The sequence below is a fragment of the Corvus moneduloides genome, chromosome 9, assembly GCF_009650955.1.
Source record: "Corvus moneduloides isolate bCorMon1 chromosome 9, bCorMon1.pri, whole genome shotgun sequence".
NCBI classification, from domain to species: domain Eukaryota; kingdom Metazoa; phylum Chordata; class Aves; order Passeriformes; family Corvidae; genus Corvus; species Corvus moneduloides.
This window is the reverse complement of record NC_045484.1, coordinates 18,052,796-18,075,287: the sequence shown is the minus strand read 5'-3', so window position 1 is coordinate 18,075,287 and position 22,492 is coordinate 18,052,796. Positions and strand designations below refer to the sequence as shown.

General features: G+C 42.3%; 1 protein-coding gene across 3 annotated transcripts in view; it reads right to left on the bottom strand.

Annotated features, from left to right (window-relative positions):
• Window positions 1-2,667: 2,667 nt before the first annotated feature.
• Window positions 2,668-22,492, bottom strand: part of DDAH1 (dimethylarginine dimethylaminohydrolase 1) — a 97,023-nt gene continuing 77,198 nt past the window's right edge. For all 3 annotated transcript variants that reach the window (XM_032117713.1, XM_032117712.1, XM_032117711.1), the window contains 5 exons: window positions 20,177-20,276; window positions 19,038-19,111; window positions 18,331-18,450; window positions 7,679-7,822; window positions 2,668-7,257 (listed from right to left, as the gene is read on the bottom strand). In XM_032117713.1, coding sequence (XP_031973604.1) covers window positions 7,141-7,257; window positions 7,679-7,822; window positions 18,331-18,450; window positions 19,038-19,111; window positions 20,177-20,276 — 555 coding nt within the window. In that variant the 3' untranslated portion in view covers window positions 2,668-7,140. The remainder of the gene's footprint in view (window positions 7,258-7,678; window positions 7,823-18,330; window positions 18,451-19,037; window positions 19,112-20,176; window positions 20,277-22,492) is intronic.

Here is a 22,492-nt window from a genome sequence, read left to right as displayed (position 1 = left end):
ACCTCTGCTCACAACCCACGGCCTCCTGTGTGTTACTCCCACCCCAAAAACCTTTCTTTGCAGTAGTGCATTTGAATTTCTCAAAGCTGTACATCTCTGCATTAAATACCCAAAATATAAAGTAAACTATTTATCTCCCATTTTCCTGCAGGGCAGACCATTTTTTTTCTAAGTTCAAGTGCCTACACTGATCCTCCCTAATCTGTGTTATGCACCCAAAATACATAGAAAGCTTTCAGGTTCTCTGATACTTCCTGAGAACTGATTGTGGCACTTCTAAAACAGAGCCGGGCGTCTTCCCAGCCCCTGACTCCCACCCTTGTTTATTAAATCACATGCCTCGCAGCTCTTCCTCTTCAAGGTGAATTATATCGTGGACTTGGCTGGCTCCATACAATCCTGCTGATAAAAACATCTATCATGCATTCTGGATTTAGAATATTTGTTAATAACCTTGCTCAGCAAGAGGTGCAGTTCAAAGCCATGTGATGTCTGGACAGTTAGGCTGCTGATTCCTGAGCCGTGTAGGAGACAAACTGGAATGATTTAACTTCAGCAGTCAGGAAGAGAGCATGTGGTTAGAGAATCCTAGAATAGAATATATTTTAGCATACTTAATGCCAAAACACCCTACCAGGATTTAATGGTCCAGGCAGCAGGAAGAAGGCTATTCTCTGCATGAAACTCATTTCAGGAGAGTAACAGCCACTCAATACTCAGAAGAGAGCCTCAATGTAGAGTGAGTTAGGGATCATTTCTTTCAAAGCAGCTGGGAAGATTTTGGACATGGTGTTGTTTTATGAGTATGTCCCTCTAGTATAAATTTCTAAAGTAAATTTCCAAAATGGATTTTGAAAACAGTTTGCAACCTAGAGGTTTTTACAAAACTCCCTGTGAAGAAAATGTTGCAACACTGTCACAGTTTCTAAGAGGTCGCTCAGCTTTTCAGAGCTGTGACTGGCTCCAGGTTTTCTTCCCCTTCTGCCCTCACTGATCAACCCTCTCCAGGCAGCATCTCCGTTCTGCTCCTGATCCTTGCTCAGGGGTCTGGGTACTCAGGACAACCCCCTTCTGGAGCTGGCAGGACAGCCCAGGCCCTGTGAGAGCTGTGGGACTCTACATCACAATTTCTTAGGGAGGAGGAGGAGGAAAGCTGCCAGTGACAAAGAAGGGAAGGAGTTTGGTTTAGTTACAGATCGAGGGCCCCACCCAAACTCAATAGATATCTGCAGCGACCAGTGGAATGTTTTCAGGTACTAAACCACAGCAATCATAACTTTTTGGGGGTTAAGCTGTTAAGAGCAGCAGCATGTCTGGACTTCATGAAGCAGGAGACAGTGACTGATGTTCTTTAAGCAGCATGTACTTAGAGTGGGGACTGAATCTGTACATTCAAGTGTAGAAGTCTCTACTTGGTGAAGTAATATCCTACAGCTAAGTTTTGCAAAGAACACTCCTTGTTAAATTACTATGATTTTGCTTTTTTCAGGTTTGATATTCTATGAGAAACTTCTTAATGTGGCAAGCAGGTGTGGCTTGTCGATATTTCATAATTTTTAATCATTGCCATTTAGAACCAAAGTCAAGTAAATTGGTACCAACTCTCTCCTGTAGACATGGGTACACACGTAAATGAAATAATTTAAAATATTAACCTGCATTACACTAAATGTATTCGCATTAGGCACAGCACTGGTTTAAATATATTTGCATAAAAAGAATCACTTTAAAAAAATCACTTTTATAAAAATCACTTTTAACCAGTCTTGTAAAATCAATATAAAGGCTGTAGTTAGATCCTTTGTCTCTACTTCTCAGGCAAGGAGAATAATAGATTATGATTTGTTTAAAGTCCTATTATACTAGCAAAGTACGGTTTGAAAGTGATGTAATTATTTTGCTACAGTTCATTAATTCCTACTCTGTTAAATTATCTTGGGTTTCTTAAAAAGCTGAAAGAACAATATTGAGGCCTTGAACAATTGACTTCTGGATTGCCAGGAGATGGCACTGACGGCCCACAAGCCCTATACCACGTTCATGAAGCCTGGAGTAACTGCATGGTCTCCCCAGCTTCTGGATCCTAATATTGGAACCTACTGGCATTAGAGCCCAAGGGTACAAGCAGAGAGTAGCCCCATGTGTGCTATTTGTAGCACACAACAGGAAGTATTTAAACATAAGACATGCAATTATCTGTCATGGTACCTCAAAGCAATGTCTGGAGTGCAATCACCTCTCCTGAGATTGTGGGGAGAAAAGACACAAGAGCTATGTGAATAATTGCACCATAATGGGAATGCCACTAAACCTTTGTAGTTTCACCTTTTGTAAGTTACAGTAAATACAGGCACTACAGAGAAACATACTGTACTATGCTAACATCTGTTCAGTTACCTTGGACAGTAATTCAATTAATCACGACCACTCACAGGCAGTAGCTCCTCTCTATACATTATTCTTAAATGTAGAGTCTAAAATTATTATTTGTTTTTAAAGAGTCAGTATTTCTCCTAACAGGCTTAAGGATTTTTTAGTGCTAGTGTCTATAATCGGCTTTACTTCTAGGTATGCAATAAGCCTGGGAATAAAAAGACAGCATGAAACAGTACTGAATTAAATACATATCCTTTCAGTTCCAAAACAAGAAGCACAAACTACACAGGGCACGGTACAACTGACACTTTATTCCTTCGTGATGGGGATATATAGTATTGAAACTGCAAGAGTCACAAAAAAAATTAAATCAAAGTGCAAACCTCTAGTAGAACTGATTATGGAACGTATTGATGTTTTTGGCACAAAAAGTGGGGAATTACATACTGCAACAAGATTGTAAGTTTACTGAATGTAACGCTTCTGTGTTCAGTAGTCACATTTGTGCACTGCAGAACAATACAATGTAAAACAGTGACTAACACGATTCACATACAGCTCTATACAATTTACATCACACGTCCAGTTAAAACTTCTCTGAAAATACATGAGATCCACTGATACTTTGTTCACAATCACTTAACAAATACCATTCTTTAAGCAGGCTTATCTTTTCAGCTTCCTTATTGATAAAAGCAAAAATAGACAATCTTAAATAGTAAATTATTTTCCTCAAATGGCTCCATGTGGATGTTTTCTATTAATTTGGCTCTGACTTCATTGATACAACATATATGAAGCTGAACAAAATCAAAAGCTCATTTTTTTCCATCTTTTCCAATTTGCTGTGAACAAACAGCATTCTGTGTACTGGCTTTTTGTTTTCAAAACTGGACATAGTGGTACATATGAGCTCTATTCCTATCACATGAAAATCACAAAAAAATCAGAGCTTAGCTTCACACAGTGGCATCTATTTAAAACTGAATATTAGCATGGTAAACACAAAAATACATAAATGGAAGAATTCAAGTTTATCTCATAAGGTACAGTATGCATTCACATTTTCATTACAGAGGGAGACACTGTATTCACATTCTGTGTAAGAAAGAAACCCACATATCACAGATCTCCCTAAACTCTTAGCAAAGATAACATCCATGAAGTATCTATAATGCACATTGTAGCTCTTTCATTTCAACTGAGCTAAACTGACTGCTGAAAGGAAAAATCCTTTGATGAGTAATTCAAGCTCCATGGCTGAGCTATTACCACAAGAATTTCTGTACTGGCCTGCTCTGTCATACAGCCTCACAGTTGTTATCAAGAGTTTTATGTGGGCAACTATCAGTGTTCAGTGTCTCATCTCCTTTTTTGGTTTGGGATTTTATTTTATCATTTATATTAATCAAGAATGATGATTTGTATCAGGCATCTGAGAAATGTTCTGGTGACAAAATGTACAGGACATGCATTAGATGCACATGTGTCACTGCAGAAATGTCCTCACAACTGAATTCTTTGTTTGGGCAACAGAAAAAAAAAAAAAAAACAAACAGCAAACAGCAAGAACATGAAGCATTTGGCATGATTTTAGTTCTTAGTACCATACTGAAAATACATAAACTGAAGTGCTCATAATGTTTTTATCTCTAATGCCAGAATAAAGATTAGCACTAGAAGCTGTGAGGTGAGGGTGATCCCACTAACCAGCTTAGGCAACTCTTTTCAACAAGAGCATCTATGTTAAGAGGCTGCGATTCCTACTGAGGCCAACAGAGAGAAAGCAGGTGTGGTTTTAGAGCACCTAAATTCTGTGCCTGAAGTTGGACAGTTTGAATACAACACCTGAAGGAATTTGGGTCCCTCAGCCACTCCCTTGCTTTCTGTATACCACAATGCAGCCCTGAAGCCAAGGAAATCTCAATGGCAAGAGATGAAAAACCAGCCTCTCTGTCTACATAGCTGCTTCTCAGCTCTGAAATCCCGACTCCTCCTCCCCCTCCCCTAGTGAGCCAGGGCAATTCACTGTCACCCATTCTACGGCTTTCAAGCACACAAGGTAACAACAGTGTCACCAGAAATGGTTCTTTTTTTCTGGAGAAATCTTAAAAAGAGGTCACCCTCGTTCCTCTCTGGATCTACAGCTCCTGCTGACTGTCATCCTTACAGCTCAAAATAAGTTGCTCAGACCCAAAGCAGCCCCTTCAGTTTCTCTTCTCTCCTGGCACCTGCTCAAGGAGGAAGTAAGTTTAGGAGAGTCCATCATGGCTTGGGATACTTTGGAACGAACAGTGAAGAAGGAGAAGTGAAGAAAAAGACTCAAGTAAGAACTGAGGCAACAGAAGGCAGAATCACTTGGGATTAAAAGAGAAAAGTGCTCATCATGCCTTGATGAGCAAACTAGAAATGAGAGTCTGAGGAAGGAGACAGGTGAAAGATGAGAGAGGGTGAAAGAAGAAGAAAAAAAAATACAACAGAAATATTTAACAATAAATAAAATAGAAATCCTACAGCCTAACACTCCCAGTGCAGCTGGATGCTCTGGCTCCCTAGTAAGAGGAGGGAAGAGGGACTGAAGGACACGGATAGGGGCCAGGCCCCAGGAGGTACATGGGCAAGTCGGGCTGGGGGGGGACTGTTTCAGCTTTGTACGACAGCTCCCACGGCTGCACAGGTCTTTAACAGAGTACAGCTTGCCTTTAGGTGCTCACAGCTCAATACTGCAGGGCCACTTTTTGGCACAAAATCTCTGTTTAATGTCAAGTTATCTTAAAATACGTGACACTTTATTAAATATTTAAAAAGCACCAAGGGAAGGCAGAAAATGATTCCCCACTGCAACATTTACATCCTTAGAGCCTGATCACCTGGCTCAGGTTTAAATGATGGTGCATGGGAATGGAAGAGACAAAGGGGAAACATTGGGATAACCCTTTGGTTAGAGTCATAGGCAGAGTCATAAATAGAAACCCCCCCCCCCTCCCACTTGCTGTTTGGCTGGCTGAAGAACTTCCTTTGGGACACGCTCTTTCCACATACCATTTATTTGCTCGTCACTGCTCTCTTCCCCACGATACCTCGTGTCATCACAACCTACAGTGCACCCACGAAGCACAAGGGGTACCCTGGTAGCTGCCAGGAGGTTTTCCCCCCATTACCACTGAGATGCAGGGTGAGATATGCTGGAGAGAACCTACGAGTATGAGTACTTGTGTTTTCTCCCTTATTAGCACACAAAGCCAGCACACAGGTTTCCCAAGGATATCCCAGTGTGTACTTGGTTAATACTGTTTGTTTTCCTGCAGACCACATTGCCCGAGCCCCCTCACTCCCTACTGTACCTCAGCAACATGCCACAAGTGGTTCAGGAAAGGTGGAGGAGATGTCTAGGAAGCTGATAACATGTTCAGACTATTTGTCAGTCTCTGGAGAGTACCCACTACTGCCTCTGTTCGGGAATTTCTCCCATCTTTAGTTTACAAATGATTTAACAAGAAGCATGTGAATACAATGGTGTGTGTTTCACTTTGTGGTGGTGAAAAAAAAAAAGCTGTGACTCAGTGGGTAAACATGTTGTGGAATTTGCTACAAAAATTGTATTTGCCTTAACTGAATACCAGAGTGAATACTCATGCCACTAAAAAATATAAGATGGTTATTGTTCCAAGGAAAGCTGTCCCAAGGGCAGATAAAGTAAAAATGCCAATCTTCCAGGAAAAAAATAGCTTCCCTTATTCATGGGCATAATCCAGGAATAGCTGTCCTTCAACTCCTTCTATCACCCTTTTCTTTTCAGTTTTGCTAGTAAGTGGCCTCCAAAAGAAGAGAAAACAGAAAGGAGAAGCAAATAAATTTTAAGATGTAAACAAAGAGATTTAACTCCCCCATACTTTAGATTTCTTTTGTAGGTTAAACTTTTTCAAAAGCATCTCTGCCTTTAATTTTTGTGGTCCAGAGGCTTCCTAGGATCTGGCCTTTTTAAAAACTTCTCTCCCATTCTCACCACATTGAAAGTCATGGTCTTAGCAAGAAACTGGGACCTGAGTTTGCAGGAGGCAACTTGTGCGGCTGCACTACTCTCTTCTTCTGTCGTGCAAGTTTCCCAGGCAATCATTGCCCTTGAACATTCCCATCAGAGGAAGCTTTTCCAAAGTTGGTACCTGGTGCCTGAAGCAGACTCCAGCCACAGCTCTGCCCAGCAGCAGCACTGTGATATGGCCAGGACAGTGAGCACTGCCCACTGTTCCAGCTAGTGTACGGAAAGCTTCCCTACCACACAAGGTACCCGGCTCATGAGCCCACCGAGTTTTCTTCAGTCCCCCCAGTACCTTGCACTACTGAAAGTAGAAGACTGAGGAAGGAAAAAGACATGTAGAACAAGGAAGCAAGAGAAAAGAAGACAGAAGGGAACAGTGCAAAGACAACAGAGGTGCTTGAAATACTGAGAATTAGCTGGGTTGCACAAAATTTTCACACAGATATGTTAAATCACTAAAGCTAAGGGTTAGCCATTATAATTATCTTCTGCTAGCCCATGGGACTAACTTACTTCAGAATTATGTGCTCCCAAAAAACCCTACATCCACCTTAAATACCATCTGCAAGGACATAATAAAAATTCACAATGCAAAAAATTGTAAACAAGGGTTAGTAGCACAGTGGTACAGTAGATTGTCAATAAAAACAATAAAAGTGTGGATACAGATTCGTCTACCTTGTGTGTAACATTATTGCCAGTTACAAGGGAGGGACTCTGTAAACTCATAATTCTGAAGCTTTGTTAATAAGCACAGAGCAACAGGTGAGTGCCCCATCTACTTTCTCCAGTTCTGTGTTGGCTATTGGAATCAGCATGTGGTCCTTCAGTTTTTCAAATACCTGTTAAGAAAGAAAAAGTAAGGGAAAATCATTATACTTTACACCTCCGTTTTCCCTTTTCTCTAAGTATTTACAGAATGAACAGACATGGATTTGTCAGCAGGTGCCAAGCCATCCCATCACTGTTAATCAACATGAACATTTACAGGGCACGTGGCCTTCTGGCTATGGGATTCACACACATCATACTGCAGCAAGGGAGCTGCTGCTACATCCAGTTATGTGGAAAGGGCACCACAGGCACAAGTGACCAAGTCTCACCAATAGTGGAGCTGAGAACAGAGCCCAGGCCTCCCAGCTGTTGCCATCTGCTATTTCCACAAAGGGAGACCACAGCCCATTCTGAAAAGCACCCGATTTCAATCTCCAGCAACCTCCCAGCGAGGTGGGGATGCCGGAGCACCCCCAGCGTGGCTCTCACCTTCGCGCTCTCCGGGTACTCCTCGGGGGCTCGGTGCAGCAGGACGTGCCCTTTGCTGGGAATGTTTAAGTAGACGCAGTTTGCTGCGGCATCGTCAGGCACTGTCAGCTTGTCGTAGCGGTGGTCGCTCATCTGTTGCATGGTCTGCCAGGAGACATGAAGTGCAGCTATTTACATCAAACACATCAGCAGTCCCAAACAAATGGGAGGACAAAATCTTCAAAAATAGCTAACTGTGATTGTCAAGGCAGTCAAGGGCCATTTTGCTATGTGGCAAGTAAGGATATCTCCTTTTATGTCTGCCCTTTAAGGAAGAATCTACTAAACCTATCTGAAAGGAGCAGTAAAAACCTTTGTGCAATGGTTCCTGCAAGCAGCAGGATTAAGTAGGGCACTTGGTAAGCATCCTCTGTGGGGTCTTTTCCTCAAGGATTGCACACTGAGTATGCAAAACTGCTCCTGACACTGATTGAGACTATAGGTGCTCACCACCTTCAAAAAAAGGAACCATTGTTCAATATTTATATAATGAGCATGAACTAAACCAAACAGGACAGGAACGGTTCCCAGCTTGGATATCAGCCCAATCTTAATTCTTTTCAAGGACCTCTGTTCTGCTTTGCAAGCAGTTACTCTTTCACTAAGCACCTGTGCTGGGGAGCGAGCGGGCACATCTGCGCTAATCCTCGTTCCCAAGGGGACAACACAATAAACCCGTTGCAACAGAAGAGCTGCTGGGTTTCAGAGGTTTGGGTTATAAATATAAGGCTCATACACAAAGGTAGAGCCTGGCTGGCTGGAATTTCAGAGACAGAGACTCTCAGGACATGACAAGCATGCAATCCCATGTTTTGGATCAGATCCTTTTTTAGTAAGGATAGGAAAAGCCTGAAGACAAGATGCCTAACTCCCCATTGTAGCATTGCAGCTTTACATCAGCTTTGGCCTCACAGAGACCAAGAGTAATGCAGAATTGAACAAGGCTCAAAATCCAAAACTTTGGTCCCTCTGAAAGCCTAATTAAATGCAAGTGTTCCTGTTTCTCCCCCAGCCCACCTATGTTCCCACATACATTGCAAAGATGCAAACAGAAAGAAAAGGCTTTTTTTCAGCTTAAAATATTCACATTAATATTATCTTTAGAAAAACCTCATTATTTTGTTAACTAGATTTTTCAACTAGATTCCCTTCTCAGGGAGAACCCAGAGATTTACATCACACAGCAGAAAGCAGACTTCAATTTTAGGCACAGTTAAGTTTGTCATTAAGTTGTTTGCAAGATCATTAATCTGTACTACTTCTCATTCATTAAAAAAATACTACATGTAGCTGATCTATAACAGGGTCTACAACATAGAAGCAACAAAAAACTCATGCTTGCCCACACCTATGGTAAGTAATTCCTTTATAGGTCTGGATACATTTTTCAGGTTCTGGCCTGACTCATCCACATCCCGCAGAGAACATGAAACTCACAACAAAGAATGCCATGCATTCTTGAGGAAGTGTTATCAGATTGTCATTTCTTGTTCCTTCTCATGTTATGAAACTCTCCCAAGTTCCCAAGGACACATCTACCTCCATAAAAGGTTAATGTGTTTTTCTGGGAAAAAATCCTTGCACCTTTACTTCACCAGATGTAATTTTGTATTTTCATGTGCTTTAGCAGAGTTGATTTTCTTTTTTGTAATTTTGTTTCTGTTATGTTGCCAAGATGTGTTTTATTCTGCTTTCCTTGATGTTGCAGACATCCAGCAGCTGGAGACAGGCCCTAGTGTGGCTCTTCCACCTGGTAACCACGGTCAGCAGACATGTCCTCTACCAGTAGCTTCCCTTCCTACATAATGTTTTTAAGTCTTGACTAAGCAAACATTTATTAAATCTGTACATGTACCAGTAGAAAAGCCACTATATCTGGATTTCACTAAGCTCCCAAACAGTTGTTCTTCCTTCACTCCTTGTTGGAAACATAATTCTGATATTGTAGTTTTCTGTAGGAACAGCTCATTCATCAGAAATATATTGTGAATCACTGTGAAACACTTCCATATGGAATTATGAAAAATTCTTAAGCTGAAGGGTAAAGACAAGTCTCCCATTCATTTGCTTCTGCAAAATGCTGAAGTGAGAACTGCAGCAGCAAGCAGAAATAAAGGACAAGTGGCAGGGCTCTAGTGCCTCAAGGACCGGCTTTGGGAAGCCTGGGAGATGATGCTAAAGGGCACGTTAAGAGGATTGTTTTCAATATTAAAAAACACACAAATGGTGGCTGAATTAGTTCAGAAACAAGTGAGAAACCCTGAGTGAGACAGTGAGACAAAGCAGCACAGGAGTTTCAGGGGACAGCTGTGACAGTGGGACTCGGATCTCAGCTAGCTGGAACAACACCACAAGAAAGCTTTTATTGGTAACTGAAGGTTTGACAATACAAGATTACTCTCTTCCTCAGCTCTTAAGATGAAAGGCAAATCATATTTGCAAGCTTTCATCGCTATTATAACTATGCCTGACTGTTGCAGTAAAATTTTAAAAACCACTTTTAAAATTTTAAAAATCACTTATTTGAGAGAGTGCCCAGGCAATAACACCCCAAACCTGCCCCACAGGGAGGCTCTGGATGCAGCAGAAATGCACCAATATGACACAATCACAGTACTTTACAGACCCTTGTGGTTTTCTATATTTCTATTATGTGAAGTCATTAAGTACATGTGCCTGGCCAGATTGACTCCAGGGCAGAGAAAAGGAGATAAAAGCAAGGTCCTTTGATTGTATTTTCTATCAGATACATCCCAAAATAAGATGCATTTATAGAGGGCTGGCTTTCTGTCCACAAATGTTCTACAACCAGCTACGTTAAGAGCCAGGCATTTCCCGCGTGCCTAGTTTTTCTGGGAATTTTCTTCAGCCTAAGGAGGGTAATTTTCACTGCACATTCTCTCAGCCCTTAGTCATGCTTTCCTTATGTTGAAGTCATTCACATAGCCTAAAATGCCTTCTCTATAGTTTTTTTTACAGTGTGTCCTCAGACAACTGAGGTAATGGATAAGCTAAATAATCCTAACTATGAAACAGCATTATGCATGAAGGAAAAATGTGTATGCTTTTTGGGACTATTATCACTGACAGAGCTAAGATGACTGCATGCACTTTTAAAAGAGGCCAAGCCTAGCTACAAATTTTCCCCCCTCCATGAGGAAGGCCCCAGTCTAGGCCCTGCTGCCTACTCACTCTGAGACCTACTCACATCCAGATTGCTGCAGGACAGAGAGCGACCAAACCCACCTGCAATGCACATTTCCATCTCCAACTCCCCACAAGCAAAACCAAACATACACTGAATGTTCCTCTTGCTAACAAGGCGTTGAACACCACACTTAAAAATGCCTATGTGATGCTGACAGAGAAGCAGAAGCCAAGATTTCCAGGGTTTGATGTTTATATTGATTACCCCTTTTCTTCTGACCCCTAACATTTAAAAGAAAAATCAAATCTAAGCTCAAGTTGAATGCATGTAACCCTACACCCACGGGATCATTCCCTCACCAGCTTTCAGCTATCTTTTCTTAAATCCTTCAAGTCAAAGTATTCTTCAAAGAAAACTAGTCACGTCAAACTATTTAAGATATTTTTTCTATCCCATCTCTTTTGTTTCTTTCCAAGCACATTGAACTTTGGCCTGTTTTGTGCTGATGCTTAAGCGGCCTTTGGCCTGGGATCCAAGAGAATGAAAGGTGTGAGAAAAGATTAAACTACATCAAGGTTTTGCCTACGATGACAAAAATGAAGTATTTTTGTGGTGCAGGGCAACTAAAACTGATGAGAAGAATAACAGCAATAGGCAGTCACATTCCCCCAGGCTGGATGAGAGTTTGGAAGGACAACATGTTTCTTTTCTGCTTGGAGGAAAGACCGCTTGTCTGGGAACAACATCAGGTCTATGCCCTTACACAACAAAGGCAAGAGATGAGGACAGGCACCTGGCCAGTGCATTGCCATCTGGAGGGATGGCTAAGAAAGGTAAATTAGTGCTTGCTACCTGGAAAATACTGCTGACTGCCAAATCTGCTTTTTTAAAATCCTTGCAGCACCTGGAAGAGCTTCTTTTTTAGTGCTGCATGGTGGGGTGTCTCTCTCAGGTGAGAGGTGATGATACCCACTTTTGCATCTCAAGATAGGGACTGGAGGCGACCAAGATTTGGTACATGGTTTCCAGGAACATCAACTCATCAGCTGTCATACAGAGTGATACCAGCTCAGCACTGTCCTAGGCCCAGGGGTCTGCCCAGTTTGCTTTTGAACACGTAGCAAGGTAGCTACAGAGTTCAGACAGGTCTTGTGCAAGGAAACATTTCTTTTCCTTCCTGTTTTTGAACCCGCCCCTTTAGAGCTTATCTTTACATACTTTTAGAGCTCCCCTGGTTCTTGCACTGGAAGAGACAGTGAACAATTGATCCCCGGTCACCTTTTCCACATCATTCCTGACTTTTTAGGCATCTATGATCCCATCTCAGTTGTCTTTTTTCCAGGTTATAGCCATAGCTTGCTTAGTTTGTCTCCTTAGGCAAGCTGTCCAGGCATCCGTCACTCCTTACTGAACTTTTCTGAATCTTTCCAGTTATACTTTACCTCTTCTGAAATGAAGGGCCTGTGCATGCAAAAAGCACACCAGAGACAACATGCTGATGCGCCACAGCTTTATCAGTGGCATAATGACATTCTCTGTTTGGTTTTCAGCTGAGCTAGAAATTTCAACAAGCCCAGGATCTCATTTCTGCAGTAATGATCAGTCAGAGCACATTATTTCATGTGTGATGTTCAGAGCAACATCAGAGTAACATTCAGAATTGTTATTCTCTCTGTCCCTGCTGCACATCACTTTACACTTAAACTGAAATTCATGCACTGTTTTATTGCCCTGCCTGTCCTCTAAGTTCCTTCCTCATTTCTTCATATTTAGAGAAACAATTGGCACCGGAGAGAGAAAGCAGCAGCCTTTGGGTTCAACACAAGAAAATGCAGGACAGAGTGGGGCTGGTGAGCTGTGCCACAGTGCCACATGGCTTGAGCAGGGACTCAGCAGCTTCTCAGAATTTCCTTGAAACACAGCAGTGACCATGAAACACTTGGCTAGGCTGACCAGAGGGGACAGAAGAGCAGAGCTGGAAAAGCCAGGGACCTTGCTGGAATATCGAGATCTATGAGGAGCGTCCCCCCTGACATGCAGACAGGCAGGAGAGACAACAGAGTAGTAGACTCAGTAGGAAGGGGACATCACAGCCATTTTGAGCAGCATAAATCAAAGGAGAATGATCTGAGCCTTCCTGTCAGGTACCTAAAGTCTGATAGAGATACAGGATAGGACAGCACAGACCTACAGATGCAAACTACATTCAAGATCTCTGTGAAGCCAGCAGTGCCCCGGTCTGCCATGGTCAGTACGCCAAACTTCTTAGTCCATACACAGCCAGAGTGTTGCTTTAATTTCCGCCTACCACCCACGGTCTCAGCAGCTGGGCTTTGGGCTTTGCCTCCCTGCTGCACCCTCCCAGTCATGTTTTCCAGAAGGAAGAGTTTTTTTAAGCAACATCTCCCACCCTGCTCCTTGGCTTTTCCTGGCGCACGATGCCTTTTGCATCACCACAGATGTGATGCGCACTGAGTGTTGTTCATGTGCACACCTGCACTGCTCTGCCCCCGAGCCACCAGCCCTCATGGCCACACTGTCACCTGCCTGCCAGCTCTGCCAAGGACCACTGCAAAGGGAAAGCATGACCTGAGAAGGACAAAAGGAAGTGGATTACGTGGGCTGTTGTTTTCAGTCGAGAAGGCGAGAGCACGAACATCCTGTCTTTTGGAACAGGAACCCAGGGAGAGAATAGTCAAAGGGAAAAAAAAGAAGCAAAGGAATAGAAACATGAGTCCCCATTTACGCAAGGCAAATGACATCTTCTCAGTCAGCCTCTGAGCCAGCTCCTGAGGCTGGCAGCCTTACTGGTGAGGAAAAACATGTATTGAAAGGAACACTTTCCTCACCCTTTAAAAACAAACAAACAAACAAACTAAACTGATTAATACAATAACCTCTAGTCTATAAATATATACTTTTGAGTCTTTATCTTCCAAAAGACTAGATTCTTCTGCACATATGCAAACTGAACAGCACTAACACTCAGATAAGTGCAGTGTCTATTACAACATCTAAAATAAATTAAAACACAACTAGTTGACTTTTTAAGGTAAGAGGTAATCTGGCACTCAGTGAAGACCTACATCCTCTGAGATGATGTGTACCCCTAACTCATAAAGCAATGAAGAATCAGAAGGAGATAAAGAAAAGTGCATAGAATTTTATAAATTGATTAATTTTCCTATCTACAAGGCTGAGAAAAGCAGTCTCATTTTTTAATGTTTAGCTTTAAGGGGAAAGTTCTCAATGGTTCTTTGTATTTCCCTAACCTTTCTTCGTTCCTGCATTACAAAAAAATCAGCATTCATCTGCACTTTCTGCTAATTCCCTACCTGATGTCATCTTCTTTGAGTTATTAATATTAGTAGTGATTTCCACAGCAACCCATTGTGATAGCATAAATAGAGGATTATGACTTCATGTGGGGAATAAGCAGAGGCACAAATGATGAATTCTTAAGGAAGGAAAGATAATGTTTTCATGCAAACTTGTGCATTACTAGAAAAGACAGTTACTACACAGAGAACAGGAAGAGCAGATTTAGCTGAGCCTTTTCCTGCTGCATGGCAGTACAGGCTGTTTTCTAAGAACACCAGAGAGATGAAGTTTTCCCTTAGGTGTCTGTTCTGGAGGTACTTCTGTGGCGGAGCTGGGAACCCCTCTGCTTTATCCAGGCACTGTAACCCTCCTCTCATGCAGGGAAACAGTACTCAGCTCTTCAAAGCTGGCACATTGCAGAGACTTCAGTTACACAAGATGGAGTAAGAACAAAAGGCATTTAATCAAAGGAATGGGGGCAACTGCCAATGTGAGAACAACTCCTTGTGCTCAAGTCTTTAAAAGCTCTGCTCTGATCAGAGCTTGGATACAGACCAAGGGCCCAGTTACCCAAAAGAGACTCCTTTCTATTTTATCCTTACGATGCGGTTTTGATAAGCCTCCCTTGACCACTGTCAAAACAGCTGCATTAGCAATAGCGTCCTCCAGGGAATAATTTAGGGGATGAATGAGCAGCTCCACTCCCAACAGAAGATATTGAATGAGAGAGTCAAGAACAAGGCAGGACGATCATGTCCAAGCTTTTATTGAAAGCAGGAGGAAAAAAGAAAGGTATTTGCTAAAGTCATGTCACTGCACTACTGCAGATACTTCAACACACTCCTGACCATAAAGAAATCCCATTGAATAATGAGCCTGGACTCCAGGATACCAAGGACCAGCATCAAAGTGCAGATGTCACCACTGCTCTGGGTCCTGCTGGGCCAAGTCTGTGAGGGGATACGAGGGGTTACACAATCAGCTGCATCACCTGCTCTGCCTTGCACCCTGACTGGCTCAGTCCTGACATCTTCCACAGCCACACTGCCTCTGTAATTAGCATCCACTCCTCTCAAATGACCAGCTGAAATCCCACGTTTCACATGCCACTCCATTATTCCAGGTCTCAGAGTGATTATGCCAGACTCAGCTGACTGCAGGATTGAGCTCAGGCCATATGGTGGGATGAGTGCCCTCCCTTCCAAGATCCATCACCAATCCCCAGACACCCTGCATTACCCCAGATCAGTGGGGTCACACCAAGGCTTTCTCTATGAGCCCTGTGGGGAGACCCTGGGGCTGGTCCTGCACTACTGTAGATATATCTGTACTATAGATTTTGGTCAATGCCTGCTATCAGAGCCTACCCAAAGGACAGACTCATTTCTAAACAGGTGAGAGAAGAACTTTATTAGTAGGAACTTGCTACAAATACAATCCATACTGCTTGCAAGGGAATAGTTGAGCTTGTCAAAGCCAGGAACAACATGTGCAACCCTCAGATCCTTTGGGATTACTATTGAGTTATCCAAAGGGTGACAGAGATGGTTTGATCAAGGACTGTGTCCACAATTATCTGTTGCTGTCCAAGCCTTCCCTCATCACAAAGTGGAGGGAAATTGTGCTCTGTATCAAGCAATACCAACAGCCACAAATGTGGCTTTTCTGGATTTAGTATAGAGCAAGAGAATACAGAAAGGAGTGTGCAACAGTTCCCTTCATCACCTTGCCTAGCTTTTGCTTTTGCTACTGGAACCTGAACTGGATTAAGTCCCGGGCCAGTTCCTGTTCTTCTGCTGTCCCAACAAGACCCCAGGGCTGTGTCCCTTGTTGGGGAAAAAGTGGTGCAGAGTGTTCACCTGCAGCACTGCCACATCACCTCCCTACACTGGGACCGGCACTGTCACACTCACAATAAAGATCAGCAACTCTGACAGTGCAGGATCAGAGCCCGAAGGCGACATATTTATAGGAAATCCTGGCCTCACCAAGGGAACTGAAAAATAATCCCAGGCTTCATTGTCTCAATAGCCATGGCCAATGTTCAAATGTGGATTACATGTACGGAATTATAAACAGGTTTAACTACAAGAAGGAATTAAATGCATGCTGAAAACAGCAGAGGGAAGTTAAAGTTTCAGATGTGATAGTCACCAGAGGCCCCAGTACTTTCTGCACTTAATCTGTCTCTTTCTTTCACCAAGTTTCCTCAAGTGCCACTTTTCAGCTGCAGTCCAAATAAATACACTACACTTGCCAGAACCTGAAGAGGATTTAATGGTTAAAACGTCATTTCTGATTTATTATCTGCTTCTAGCATGTGGTCTATTATCCTAAACTCTGTGGATTCATTTCCCAGCTCACTTGCAGTGCTTCACATTACACATACTGCACTGAACTCACGATCAATTGCACTTGGCCATATGTGAGCACCAGATGTAATTTCTTTTTTTGTTTTTAAAGTATTGTAAGGATACATAAGTTGCACCGGTAAGAACAATCAAGAAAAATTTCTATTTCAAACAAGATTGTTAGTAAGAAGATAAATCCTATTTTAAATGTAAAATATTAGCATAGCATGATGTAGGCAGCTCACTTGCAGCAGTTGCCTAACGTGACATGTGAAAACAACTCAATTACCAGAGATGGTTAAAGACAGGTCAATCATCTTGCTTGTATGACTGCATTTCCAGTCATGAAAAATGGCAACATGAAGGAGGGGTTTAAAATAACAAGCTATTCCAATAAAGGAGTGGCATGTTGGGCTGTGCCAGGCAATGGACTCAGCAGAAGCTCCGGGGACTGTACTGCCACAGACTCTGCAGGGTAACAGAACAGCTGACAGCACTGCTACAGCTCAGCTGATCTGCTGAAATCCAGGGAGCAGCTTTTAATTCCAAGTGTCAGTCCCTCAAAGATCCTCTCGCACTTGCGTTTCCACAAGACTGCAAGAAGCTGACTGCCAACTGAATTTTTTTTTGTTTTGGAGGCAAGTAAACAAATACATTGTCAAAAAGCAAGAATTCAAATGTTAGGGTAAGCTGGTGATCAGCAGCGCTGCAAGTGCCATCATTTCCAAGACAGACAGTTTACCCATTTGTTTGCCAATAATTTCTCTGAAGAGGTTTAGACTCCTGGAGAAACAGCCAGATCCAACTCACTGGAACATGTTCTGTGTAACTCCAAATGTTGCTGTGACATGGCTGCCTGATGTAACCTGTCAGCTCTCTAGGAGCATGAGAGCAGCACGTGCTATGGGACAAAACCCTGCTCCAGGCCAGAATCCCAACCTCAGGTGGCAGGGTGTGAGCAAACATTATCCTCAGACACATGCAAACGTGCTGCTCAATGTCCAGTGCAGAGAAACACACTGAAAACTGACAGAGTTGATTTATTTTTAAAAATATATCCACCAACAATCAGAGATTGCTAGAGTATCTTGTTAATTACCATGTTCTTTTAAAAATGTATCTGCTTATTACTGTACCTTGATTAATGCTGGTGTTTACTTGATGGGTAGTTACCAGCAATATTTGATCAACTTAGACAAAAAATATTTTTGGTTACTGCAAACATGATTTTGGCACTGCAACATGATTAGCCAAGCTGTGCAGAAGGGTTTAATCAAACTGATGAGTTCTCAGATTAGCCCTGGCTCAAGTTCAAATCGCAGCACTGAGCAACAAGTATTGTAGTTGAATTTTGCTCGTGTTTATAAACACTCTATATAAGTGTAGGGCCTCTCCCTCCTTCTTCATGACAGAACAATTACTTCCCCTCTGTGAATTCTAAAAGACAAGTTTCCTCATGGCAACATCTGAACTAAATATCTCCACTGGTCTGATTATACATCCTTCCTCCCTTCTAATACCAAATTATCACATTTTCAGTCTACAAAGCTGTGAATAACAACCTGCATAATCCATTTATTTCCTTAAGATAACTAAAGTTAAATTAGCATCACCATGGTCTTGCCTGATATAGACATTTTTTATGGTTTGCACACACAGGAGACCCTAACGTGTACTTCTTGCTCCCTCTTTCACTGATCTGTATGTATTTTAAAATTCCAGCATCCTTAAGCAGATATTAGAAAAAGACCAGAAAGAGACTGCTGTTTAGATTCTTTTCTTATGTGCTTTACCTTCAGGGCTTTCTGTGCAGCTTCACTTGATCCGATAGCAATCAAGTTTGGTCCAGCCATGCTGCAAAAGCTCTTCAGATGCAAAGAATCATGAACAGGGACTGTGGAGACAGCATAATCCTGTATGGGAGTAAAGAATGGTGCTATAAATATTTTTAAAGTGTCCTAGTTCCATAATTATATGGAGGCATTCCGTAATTAATTTTACTCTCTGCAAATTTTCAACCTCAGGGCACAGTGTCAACTGTTTAAGTATGACACTCTCCTCTGGACCAGCTTGTCTTGTCTGGAGACTGGCATAAAATCCAGAACATGTTTCAAATACTACTATTGTTGCGACTATAAAGAAATACATTAAAAAGCTTAATTAAACAGTTTGTACATAAAACCTCTCCAGGGACCAGCAGAAAGAACATCGGGCTGATAGATGAGAATATGAAGAATGTGTTTATGTGCTCTCAAAAAATAACAGCCTCCCACTATCCAACTGATTTTTATGCAGCAATCTCACATTTCAGATCCAACTTTGGTATCTACTACTTTACAAGATGCTCAAACCTTTTCAGCAACTTGTACCTTTGGGGTTTTTTTTAATCAGGTCTTAAATAAAGTACATGAGTATGACAAACATCTTGGCCACTACAATTACTAAATTAGTGCAGTGAATGACAGCTTGTATTTCCTGTGGCATGAATGAATCTACAAACCTTAAATGTGTCAGCCAGAATTTCTGCACCACGTTGATTTGTCCGCCTGGAAAGACCTACGAAAAATTCTCTGCCTGGAATGAAAAAAGCAGACCAGCTTTAGAGACATTCTGAAGCAATCTTTCATGTATTTTCATCTTCTATATTTCTTTTCTCAAGATGAGTAGTTAAACTGAAAATTCAACATAAAAGAATGCAACCTGCAATTGTGAGCTGATAATCTAAAGCAATTGATCTTTTTCCAGAAGACACATTTCAGCAGAAGCATAAATAGCTTCCTCTTCTAAATCTCTGCAGTGGTCATTGGGTCAGGAAAGACAACAGCTGGGCTGGATTAGTATACCACTGATTGACCATTTCACTCTCCCTCTGAGATTTCCTCTGGTCTCAAGGCAGATCTGCAATCACCGGCATCCTCCAGCACCAGAGAAAATCAGTGCCGGATCTGCACTGCCTTAGAAAGGCCTTCCTTCCTGGTCTGCCTCTTTCCCTGTGGTGAGCTAAGGCAAGCAGCCAGGCTACTGTGATGCTGATCAAAACAAACAGGCTCATTCAGCACAGGCAGGGAGCGATGCTGTGTGCAGCCGATGTGAGAAAATGCCTAATGGGTTTAATGACACAAAAAACACAGGCAGTATCTTCATCTTTGAAGTCAACCATGCATGTAAGGTGTCTGGCTCATGACATATGACAGGCAACTCCACCACTTTATTGATAAACTAAAAATGCATTTTTTTGCATTTAAGTCCTTGAACTAGTGACAATTGTCTCCATCAAGCTTTTACAAGTCCTGAAAACGAGTCTGGTGAATGATAGCTGCTTGTAATAAGAAATATGAAACAGCCCCAGACAGCTGACTATTGAAAGCATTTTTGTTATTGGCACTTTACAAGCTAAAATAAAATCTGTATGCACAGTGCTGTTCTTTGTAGTGTGTGTACTGCTGCTCCATTTATTCAGGTATTAGGCAGCACATTGAGGGTTGCACTGAGAACTCATCTCTCAGCTGCCTTTGTGACATTTAGTAAACAACCAATTCGACAAACCACAGGAACGACATTTTATTATGCTGGTGTCAAATGACATACAGCCTTAAAGGCAGTCAGAACATGCAAACACCAAATTCACTACCATTATACCTGTAAATAAGACGTCTCCACCATCCAAGGTTGCGTTTTCATCCACCATCTCAACTATATTAAGGTTGAGACTTTCTAGAACTCTCTTCATGGCTTCAACCTGTTTAAAAGAAAGTTATTAAGGACATATTGTACTGTTGAAAAAAATTTGAAAAACCTGCCAGAAATACATATAATTAGTAAGAATTGAAGCCTTTTGATGTACCTTTAGCAAGATGGATGGCAGGGTCCTTTGTGGCCCTGCCCATCACAGTTCCCCACCTCTCTTCAGAGGCCTCTGTGGTCTGGAGGTGATGGGTTGGCAAGTGGCAGAGATTAGGCTCTTATCTTTGCACAGGAGCCACACAGCATTCGGGGGGACAGATGAGGGGCCCAAAGCACAAATTAAGTCCAGTCCCTCTGCACAGTAATATCCTCTTCTAAATCCTGTTCCTTGGATTTGGGCCAGAAAAAGCACCAGCAGAGGAGTGAGGTTCATTCCTTTCACTGTGCTCAGACACAAGAGGTGGTTCTGCCAGACATGGAGGTTGCAGTTCTACCACGAGCCCATCTTCAGTCAGCAGGGAAAAAAAAAAAACTCCTAGCCAGTAAACATTCAGATTCCTTATGGCTTTGCAATTTTACTAGGCACTAGCTCTCCTTGCATGCTCAAGCTACCTTGCTTCAGAATTACAAGACATTTCATGCCTATGCATTGTGGGGCTTACTGCTTGCTGTAGAGAGCCACACACACGGCTGGAAGTCAGAGCCTGTTTCCTGCTGAAAGAGGCTTGTATTAGGAGCAGGGAATGCAGCTACAGTAGGTTCCTTCTTTCCCAGTAAGGGCTGCTGAGGATGCCTAAAGCAGAATCTGTTTCTGTAGAGGCTCCCATCACTGGCCATCCAGAACAGGGGCCAACACTCTCTATGTTCAAACAACATCACTGTCATCCCTTGTAAGCCAAAAGAAGCACCTACACACAACCAACCACGCAACAAAAACGTGAACCTGTAACTTGCAGAATGTCAGAAACCTGTGAACTGGATCCCACACAAGCAGCATCTTCACATTCAGTGAAACTTCCTCATCATGGTTAACTAGAGGTGCCCAGAAAGCATTAATGAACATGGAAAACACAGCGAACTCCCGTTAGATTTTTGCATATCCCACAGGTCACTTATTTATTTAAAGTGCTAAATTAAGCACTTCTAGAAAAAACACAGGAAGCTAAAACAAGTGACACAATACTAGTCAGCACTATACTTACAGCACTATACAACAACAGAAGCAATTCTAGCAGCCCTACTCCTCAGCTCTGCCAAACTACACCTGCCACAGCAGAGGAAGGACATATGATGGTGACTAGTCCTTCACACTTGCTGTGGCAGCCTCAGAGCAATAGCAGCACACAGTTTGGCTGACATACCTTCCTAAAAGTAGTGCTGCTTCAGGGAATAAAGAAGGGGACAGACATGATCCACCTAAGCTGCCTTTTCCTGCCCATTTTCCATGACTCAGCAATGTGGCATTTGTGAGTCATCCCATTAATCCTGAAGCCCAGGCTCAAAAGGCAAGAGCAGGTCCCCATGGGCTGTCCAGGACAGGTGATGTACGTCTGCATGGAATACACTGGGAGCAGCACCTTATCCAAGCCTGATCTGCTCTCTGGAAGTTTTTCTTCTCTAGCATCTTCTCACTCTGCAGACACTTGAGAGAAAAAACCCTGAACAAGCACACTGCTAAAAGTAGGTGCCTCAGTTTAGACCTGTGAAGGACAAAGGCAGCTCTTTGTGCCACCTGGAGAACTCTGATGGGTTATACTGCAACTCAGAACTGTATCCAGGGGTTTCTGATACCAAGGGATTCATCCTCTCCACACAAAAGACCATCTAAGGCTTTGGCATGCAGCCTGGAATGAGCCTGCAGCATGCCTTTTACAATTAACACTTCTTTTTTGCTCCTCTTTCACCTGATGCTAAAATGACTTCAGGCAGAAACCTGGCACTCGAGAGTCTCCAGGCTTAGTAGAAAGGCTTCATCTTTCTTAGTCTTGTTGCTGTATCTCCAGCACTCTTTAAAATTAGGTTTATAATGAGGATTGGACCCATGTGGTGTTTTAAAAATAAATGGGGAACAGCTGAGGTAATATTGGAAAAGTGCTGTTGCACAAACATGACAACATTTTATAACATCTGTATGCTTATAGCAGAATGATTTCTTTTGTCTGTGAAGCCCAGTGGGTTTTACTGTGCAGGTGGTACACGCGTAAGAGTCAACAGACTCCAAAGAAAAAAACAATTGTTTAATATAGAGTAATGGAGATGCAGCATTATAAA